The sequence below is a fragment of the Palaemon carinicauda genome, chromosome 4, assembly GCF_036898095.1.
Source record: "Palaemon carinicauda isolate YSFRI2023 chromosome 4, ASM3689809v2, whole genome shotgun sequence".
In the NCBI taxonomy this organism is placed as follows: domain Eukaryota; kingdom Metazoa; phylum Arthropoda; class Malacostraca; order Decapoda; family Palaemonidae; genus Palaemon; species Palaemon carinicauda.
Genome location: NC_090728.1, coordinates 79,329,375 through 79,339,374, shown reverse-complemented (window position 1 = coordinate 79,339,374; position 10,000 = coordinate 79,329,375). Strand labels below are relative to the sequence as shown.

The window sequence follows — 10,000 nt, the reverse complement described above, 5'->3', positions numbered from 1 at the left end:
AATTATTTCTAAGTGATTAGACGTATCCTGTAAGTGATAAATCATCTAATTTCACTCACTCCCGCAACTTTGCGTTGGCGGGAAATCCACGATTTCAGATTCATGTGACAGGAAGCCGTTACGTGACAAAATATTAATCTCTCTCTCTCTCTCTCTCTCTCTCTCTCTCTCTCTCTCTCTCTCTCTCTCTTCACTGCTGTTCAATTTGTTCGATTAGATTTGGTTTTCTAGTAATTCAAGGAAATCATCGAGTAGATTAATTGATTTAGGTCAAATTTCAAGATGTATTCAATAATTCTTGAACACTTGAAGATATGTTATTTCACTCTTTATAAGAATAGTGGCATCTCCCTCCTTTTCTTGTGTTTGAATAGGTATATGTATTCTGGTGTCTAAAGCCATTTTTAATACTGAAGTCATTGTCGAATGCTGTTCAGATAACAAATTCTTATCGTAGAAACTACATTTGCCATTTCCTATCGGAAATATAGACTAGTCAGCTTTATATATATATATATATATATATATATATATATATATATATATATATATTATATATATTATATATATTTATATATATAAAAGGTGATTATTCTTACATACGCCTCCAAAGCCTTTATATTTTTAATGTCTATTTCATTTGAAATGGAACTCCAAATGACATCATATCACTTTGAATCTGATAATATTTTCTCTCCTCCCCAAATGAGGAAACTAATTTCCTTTGGAACACCAGCATGGTTTCCTAAGGTGAACCTCACTTCTCAATCTGTTCTATTTTCATATTTATATGACACCTGTGAAAATTTCGTGAGTACGAGTATATTCCCTGTGTGAGCATCACATCCTCTTTGCAAGTGTATCCTTATCTAAGTTTTCATATTTCTGGGTGAGTAACAGCCAATTAAGTCGCCAGTTTTGTTGACATTTATTATAATTGTTTTCTCTCATCCTCACTCATCCTTCTCATTCGTGATGTTTTAGCCTTCACTGGAAAGAGCAAGACAAATTTTAATGACTTTCCAAGCAGCTAGTGAGTCAGTCGCTAAATTAATACAGCAATATTAAAATTCAAGGTTTGCTTTAATGGGAGTAAGTCGAATACATGCGAGTGATGGATATGTTTTTTTTTTTTTTCCCTCTCCTGTCACGTTAAGGGTAACACTAAATTATGTTTCCATCAAATTTAGTGTTCGGTTATTACCTTTTGTATTGTTCTAGCTTTCGGGTAAAGATTTCACCAAAAGAATCAGAATGTTCTGGTATAAAGGTTTATATAAGAAAGCCACGGAAGCAGCCTTTGTTTGTGTATGTATATTCCTTATTTATAGAATTGGATTAATATATACTGTACATACCGTCTTTTATTTACATACGTATATATGTAAGCACACATATACACAATATATATGCACAAATGTATATTTATATATATATGTATATATGTATGTATATATATATATATGTATATATATTATACATATATATGTATGTTATATATATATATTATATATATATGTATATATATTTGTGTATGTAAAATATATGTATATAGTAGTCCTTACATATTTTTCCTTTTATAATATAAATGTAGGTTATAGTAAATATAAACAATTAATTGTATGTATATGCCTTAGTTATAGAATTGAATAATATATACTGTATATAGCATATTTTTTACTCACACATATATATCATATGCATATACTGTATTATGTACATACACATATAATGTGTTTATGTTTTTAGTGTATATAATTGTGATAATAAGGAAATTTTTGTATGTTGTAAATATTCATGGTTTTGTATATATGTATATATATATATATATATATATATATATATATATATATATACACACACACATATATACATACATACATATACACAAAACCATGAATATTTAAAACAAACAAAAATTTGTTTGTGTATTTAGTGTATATAATTGTGATAGTTAGGAAATTTTTGTATGTTGTAAATATTCATGGTTTTGTGTGTTTATATATATATATATATATATATATATATATATACATATGAATATATATATACACACATGTATATATATTTATATATACATATGTTTATATATATATATATATATATATATATATATATATATACTGTGTGTATATATATATATATATATATATATATATGTATATATATATATATATATATATATATATATATTATATATATATATATATATATATATATATGTATGTATATACTGTATATACACACACAAAGTATAAACAAATTGAAATCTGTATAGTAATCCTTATGTGCCTTTCCTCCCCAAAATATCAATTTCGGTTAAAATTTGTTCAACCTACTTTTCGTAGGGAGGGCCAAGATATTTATGTAAAAAGTGGGTGTTTCTCGTAGCCATACCTCGCTTGCTGTGTTAATGTTACATCCTGTAGGTCATTAAACCCAGCCTAATTATTTCCTTGCCATCCACCAAGGTATTTTGTACCTCTACCTATTTAATTTGCTTTTTAATGATTCAGGGAAGGTGTCTTCTGTTCGCTTTAATGCCCACCTTTCCCCTGCACTCTCTTGTTTCCTGTCTTATCGACGCCATTTCTTTTTGCAGGTTCTCAGAAAACTAACTAGAGATGAATTATTCGCCATGTTAGTTGTAAGTACTTGGCTAGGTGGCGGATAGGCTCTTTTTCTTTATATGTTTCTTCTTGTTTGGATTGTGGTAGTGGAAGATTGAGGAAGTGTTCTTTGGATGCAAAATTAAATATGGATTAGGTGCCCGTTGGTGTTTTATGTGTGACATAGTTGTTTTAATCCTATGATATTTAAATATCTATAAGCATATATTTACTTTATTAAATTAGCAGTTTAAAATCTTGAAGAAATTAAGGTGATATCCATAAACCCGTGAAAACTTGCAGCCGCTACTTGAACTATTAGTCATATTTGGCAGATGCTGCACTTCCCAATAACTGTAGTTTAATTTACTTTTATGATTCAGTTTTTTTTTTCTCAAGTTCTTTTCTGAATCTGGCTCCTTAGATAAATGTTTGAGTTGATGTTTTCGAGACAGTATTTCAAATACCGTTTTCGCAAAACACCGTGTCTACGATTCGCTGTAAATATACTTTTTTTACCCAACACTATTCGATTCTTTATCGCCTTAATCCCCTTTCTAAGATTTATTTTATGAAATTACTTTATAACTTTGTTCAACTTTTTTTTTATAGCCCTGGAAATTCATTTTGCAATTTAAGCAGCATTCCAAGATAAAGGAATATCTGGCATTTGGTTTGATTTCCCCCAAAAAATCGTTTGATTCATTTTGACTTGTTCATTTCTGATATCATATTCCGACGAAACTCGACCACTGAAAATCAGCAGTTCTATTATTATAAAATATGGTAATCTCAAGTGAATTAGACTCTTTTATACAGTAATGTTGTCGTATTTTATTTTATGATCCTTAAGGAGATGTTGCTGCTTATGTGAAAGATTTTACATGTATACTAGATTCAAAACCTTGTTTTTCTGCTTTTTTTTTTTTTTTTTTTTTTTTTTTTTTTTTTTTTTTACCAAATAACTGTCACTTCTATTATATCTTTTTTAATTAAAGCAGGTATCCGTGTCCAGAAAAAATAAATTTTTTTGTTCAAAACCAGCATATCTTTTATCACCGAATGCAATTGATACTTTATTGTGAATAAAAAAAGAAATCCCTTGAGTTTGAGATTAAAATCAAATTTGTTCAACCCTTTAGTATCTCATAATTCAATTGAAAAAATAGGCACCTTAACAACGGCATAAATAGATGGATATATTGCATGCTTTTAAATGCTTGAAGTATCTAAAAATTTAGATAGAATTAAATGATTAAGAATTAAAGCTTTTAAATTGCTGTAATAGATGATAAATAGTTGGGAATTGCAAGTTTTAACATTTCTTATTTTTGTACACTAGAATATGTTGGTGAAATTACACGCTTAAACAATACTTGAACATATGATGTAGTTGCGTTATGAACAGCTTCTTGAATTATTAAAAAAAAGATGAAATTTTCTGACTATCCGATGACGCTGAGATTATTAGGCATTCAGGGGGAAAATTGCTGATCGTATTAATAGTCAATTTCTTTTAGCGATGCAGATTTGCACAGACTCGCAGCGGTGCCCTTTTAGCTCGGAAAAGTTTCCTGATCGCTGATTGGTTGGACGAGATAATTCTAACCAATCAGCGATCAGGAAACTTTACCGAGCTAAAAGGGCACCGCTGCGAGTCGGTGCAAATCTGCCTCGATAAAAGAAATGGACTATAGTGGGTTTGATGGCGCTCAGAGATACGCTCTATATACAGTAGATATGCACAGTGGTTAATGCCATTTTCATGAGGGCTCGCCTAGTAAATTTTATACTTAGTGTAGGTCATATGCATTTAATATTTTTTCGTGTTCTTACGTAATTAATATGTTGTAGTGTCTTTTTTTTTTTTGTTAATGTAAATTTGTGCTCTGGTGGTCGGTTATTACCCTGTGTGATGTGTACACGCTTGTTATATCGTGCGTGTTATGGTAGCTTCAATAATATAAAAAAAACCCAGATTTTTTTTTTTTATTTCGAAACTTCTCTTCTTATTTATTCCGTAAGGTAATATATTGATTTGTTTCTCTTCCAAACAGAGCCAGGCAAAGTTTGACATTGTCAGAGCGCGAGAAGCCTGTGATTGGGTTGAATCGGTGACCGGCCTGACTCTTGATTGGCCAACCTCCGACGGGTTGGTTGATCAGCTCGCCTTCGGTCACGCCCTCAAGGATGGGGTAGCCCTCTGCACGTAAGTGTTCCTATTCACAATGTGACTTTTGATCTTGGCTATATTAGAACAGGAAGAGAAAAATCTCTTCTTGACCTTAAGAAACCTTGTATTTCTGCTATCTGTTGAGGATGGAATACAATATTACGCAAATAAAAGATTTATTTAAACATGATAGTGTAGAAAAAGATATTATTATTATTATTATTATTATTATTATTATTATTATTATTATTATTATTTTTATTATTATTGTTGTTGTTGTTGTTGTTATTGTTGTTACTTGAAGTGTTGCGGTCATAAATAGAAATATTTATCCCTTCTATTTTCATGTTTTCAAAATGACTGGAAATAAAATTTAGAAATTGAAATAATAGATTCAAAGAAAATAATTTTCTAAACCAGCAAATATGAACGAAAAGACAGAAGAAAAGAAAAGACGATGGTCTTGAATTTGTGTAAAACAATGAAATCCCCTCTGAGCGGGTATTTCCGGCAAATCAAAAGAATTTCTAAATTTCAGAGAATTCTGTTTTTCTATACCGTGATGTAACGAAAAAGAAAAATTATATCCTATCGAAATAGATGGAATTTTTCAGAATTATGATGATAAATACCGGGATTCTGAGCTGTAGGGAATTTCAATGGACTTTTCCATAGCTCATCGCCGTCTCCAAAATTAATTTATCCAAGAAATTTGTTAATAACAATTTGATGTATTGGATAGACAAGCTGGCGTATATGATTAGGGAGCTTCGTTGACCGAGGTAACAAAAACCAATTCTATAAATAAAGTTTCAAGTGTGCAATATATATATATATATATATATATATATATATATATATATATGCATATATATATATATATATATATATATGTATATATATATATATATATATATATATATGTATATATATATATATATATATATATATATATATATATATATATACAATATATTGTAATAGTTATAATCGATACTAATTTACATGTCATTAATATTCAAATCAGTTCCTGCAATGGTACAGATCAACCGCTTTATAATAAGAGTTAATTGTAGCCTATGTGTATTGCATTATTCTATTGGTTGAGAGCAGTGTAATTATATTCCGTAAATTATTGGATGATATTTATGGCCGTTCTTAAATCACCATTTACTATTGTGTAATATTGCCTGATCCTGCACATATGATATTATGTCAGATCTAAATGACAGATGCTCAGCCTGAGCGTCTGCAATGTTTGCTTGTAACGCATTACGTCATTATGGCTCAGTGTAGTCATTCTTAGAACTTTACTTTTCCATCCTTTTAAGCTGTATTTCCACTCTTCCACTCATCTCTCTCTCTCTCTCTCTCTCTCTCTCTCTCTCTCTCTCTCTCTCTCTCTCTCTCTCTCTCTCCACGTTTTAATTCTTTGTTCTTCATTTATATCTGTTGGTTTCCTAAAAACTTGGATATAATGAAAGATTCTCTTACTGATAAAAGAAGCAGTGGAAGTTAGGGGCTGTGGGAGTTAGGTATTTGGTCCGAAAGGTTCTATAGTATTACTGTTGCTGTGTTGTTTGATTAAAACTGGCCTTGTGCCAACAATTTGTTTTTGTTCTTTTTTTCTGTTGAGTTCCTCCGGAGGGATTTTCTAGAGTTAAATGTTCTGTCAAGATATTTCTCGTGTTACTGTTCGCCGCAAATTTTAATTAGGCTTGCTGTCATGGCAGAAAAACTCCAGAAGGGTTTCATTAATTTACAGTTTAACCTTCACGAAGGTTAATTTAATTTTGAATAATTCCTTGTGAAAAGAAAATGTCTCTTGTTGAGTGGAACATCTGTAAATGAACGCGCCTTCGAGAAAGAGGATTCGTGTCCGAATGGCTGATGAAAATCTGGCTTGAAAATAGAGACCGAGGATGCTCTTTTTTATTCTTTTCTCCAAGTTTTTAGGGGAAGGAGGAGCTCCTTGTGTGAGGGAGGAAAGACGGGGTTTATGGATGACTCATCTGACTCATGGCGTCATTGGCAGGTGAGGGAGGGCTTACCGGCGGTTGCCGTAATTGCAGGTGAATGGGTTCTGGTTGCGGTAGACAGGTTATCCAGATTCTGAAGAAAATACAAGAAGGTCTCTTAGGATTTCTTCGTGGTTTTCATCGTTTTGTTGATTATTGATCAAATTTTCCTCATGCTGGTCGATTACTGTTGTTACTTTCGGTATTGACGTCCTGTGGGTCTGTTCTTATAAAACTTTTAATTTAGCTGCTCTTACAAATATTCTTACCAAACTTGTAGGTTTTGCTATACTGTAATAATTTTATGGATTAATTCTGAATAAAGTTCTCCTTGCTTAAGTGTATAAAGGAAGTGACTGTATTATGACTTTGTCATAACTTCGTCATTCTAATAAAAAAATCCTGAATTTTCAGGACGAGTTTCTGACAAACCTTAAGAATGAAAGTCGTCTTCAGCTTCGCAGTATTTGCCTTCAAGCAATTTCAGGGACGCTGAGGTTAATACCAATCCCCCCCCCCTCTCTCTCTCTCTCTCTCTCTCTCTCTCTCTCTCTCTCTCTCTCTCTCTCTCTCTCTCTCTCTCTTTGTTTGCAATTGTTCACCGTCTCAAAGTTCTTTTTGAGTTGCTTATTTTCTGCTTGCCTTCCTCATAGATTCAGTTCTTATTACAAACGACACAATCCATGATTTGAAGTTTATTTAAACCACATCATCACTGGTCAGGATCCATAATGTTGAAAATAAACAAATTGGTAGACATAAGAATCGTCATAAATGGGAATCTCACATTTACGCAACACTATTTATGCCCGATAGGATTATTATTAACTAGACATTTTCTCTATTTATGAATATACCACAGATATCAACCTTGGCCGTAAGCAACCCAGAGAAAGGTATTCATTCATCCTGTTAGCAATGATTGATACACTGCACTTGGGAAGGAAGGGATAAAATTCCTTTTTTTCCTCGAATGAAATTGTGGATGTGTATGCTGTTGACAAACACACGTTGCTGTTTACCAGCAGTTATGTTGCCAATAGGGAGGAATTTTTTTCATTTGAAATCTGATTGATTAGACTGAATGTTTGTAGCCAAATGATCGGATTAGAGATTATATAAACTGTGTTAAGCATCAATGTTTGTCAGGGTTGAGTTAACCAGTATACAGATTATGATCGCAACAAACAGCACAGTCTCTTTTTCTTGTAGATTCCCCTCCTTTGATACTTCTAGGTTCTGTGATCTTTGATTACATAGGACTGTGTTGAACGTCCATTAGAAGTACGACATTTTGACACCTTCAGCATGAATTATTCAACAGAGAGTTCAGACAAATTTTAGAAGCGGTATTCAACAACAAACCATATCCATGTAATTCATCAGCTAATGGAAAAATCAACATTGTATGACAAACCTCTATATATGGCATTTATAGACTATAAGAAAACTTTTGATTCTGTCAAAACTTCAGCTGTAATGAAAGCACTTTATAGACAAGGATTAGATGAATCTCATGTTAGAACACTTGAAGATAGCAATCAATACAGGAAGTATAACAGTCCTAAAACTACATAGAAATAGTGAGACAATTCCGATTGTGAAAGGAGTTCGACAGGAAGACCCCATCTTTTTAATTATTCAGTGTGCCTATAAAAGGTTTTTTAGAAATTTAGATTAGGATAATATAGGAATTAACATTACTTGGAATTACCATAACACCATAATATTTGCAGATTATATAGTTCTATTTAGAGAGTCGTGGGAGGAATTACAAAAGATGATAGAAGATTTGATTAGAAAAAGCAGAAATGTAGAACTGAAGATGAATATGAATAAAATGAAGATAATGTTCAATGAAAATGCTAGGATGACAAATAAAGGTTATGGACGAACCTGTAGAGATTCTTAATGAATATACGTACTTAGAACAGACAGTAAGTGTTTCCCTGGCCATGAGACCGAAATTAAAAGAATATTATTATTATTATTATTATTATTATTATTATTATTATTATTATTATTATTATCACTTGCTAAGCTACAACCCTAGTTGGAAAAGCAGGGTGCTATAACCCCAGGTGCCTCAACAGAGGAAATAGCCCTATGAGGAAAGGAAACAAGGAAAAAATAAATATCTTAAGAACAGTAACAACATTAAGATAAATATTTCCTATATAAACTATAAAACTTTAACAAAACAAGAGGAACGGAAATTAGATAGAATAGTGTGCCCGAGTGTACCTTCAAGCAAGAGAACTCTAACCCAAGACAGTGGAAGACCACGGTACAGAGGCTATGGCACTACCCAAGACTAGAGAACAATGTTTTGATTTTGGAGTGTACTTCTCTTAGAAGAGCTGCTTACTATAGCTAAAGAGTCTCTTCTACCCTCACCAAGAAGAAAGTAGCTACTGAACAATTACAGTACATTAGTTAACCCCCTTGGGTGAAGGAGGATTGTTTGGTAATCTCTGTGTTGTCAGGTGTATGAGGGCAGAGGAGAATCTGTAAAGAATAGGCCAAACTATTTGGTGTATGTGTAGGCAAATGGAAAGTGAACCGTAACCAGAGAGAAGGATCCAGTGTAGTACTGTCTGGCTAGTCAAAGGACCCCATAACTCTCTAGCGATAAGCCATGGCCAACCTACCACCTATAAGCAGGGAATGAAGAGCTTTTGGTAAACAAAATAAGATTATGAAAAGTAAAATGCTACTTTATTTAATCAAATGGTCCTACCAGTTGTAGTTTTTGCATCAGAAACTTAGAGCCTTACTAAAGCCTTAGAACATAAGCTAGCTACAACTCAAAGAGCGATGGAAAGAATAACGATGGGAATAACACTAAGGGACAGAAAAAGAGCCACATGGATACGAGAGCAAACTAAAGTAAAGAATATACTAACAACATGTAAGAAAAAGAAATTGAGATGGGCTGGACATATGATGAGAATGACAGATAATAGATGAACTTTAAGAATAACGGAATAGGTCTCTAGAGATTGCAAAAGAAACATGGGAAGGAAAAGATGATGGGTTAACGAGCTAAGAAAATTTGCGAGTGTAGACTGGCATAGAAAGGCAATAAACAGACGCGTGGAGTGATATGCCTGAGGCCTTTGTCCTGTATATATATATATTTATATATGTGTGTTTTTTGTATATGTGTATGGATGCATATGTAAGATTTAGTCCCATGT

The 10,000-nt window shown here is 32.3% G+C and overlaps 1 protein-coding gene across 4 annotated transcripts in view; it reads left to right on the top strand.

Moving 5' to 3' along the window:
• LOC137640022 (myophilin-like) overlaps positions 1-10,000 on the top strand; it is a 141,996-nt gene that overhangs the window by 41,973 nt on the left and 90,023 nt on the right. For 3 of the 4 annotated variants that reach the window (XM_068372386.1, XM_068372383.1, XM_068372385.1), the window contains exon 2: positions 4,667-4,818. In XM_068372386.1, the coding sequence (XP_068228487.1) occupies positions 4,667-4,818 (152 nt within the window). Of the gene's footprint in view, positions 1-2,603; positions 2,648-4,666; positions 4,819-10,000 lie in introns of those variants that run through there. The other variant, XM_068372384.1, reaches the window with a different exon arrangement.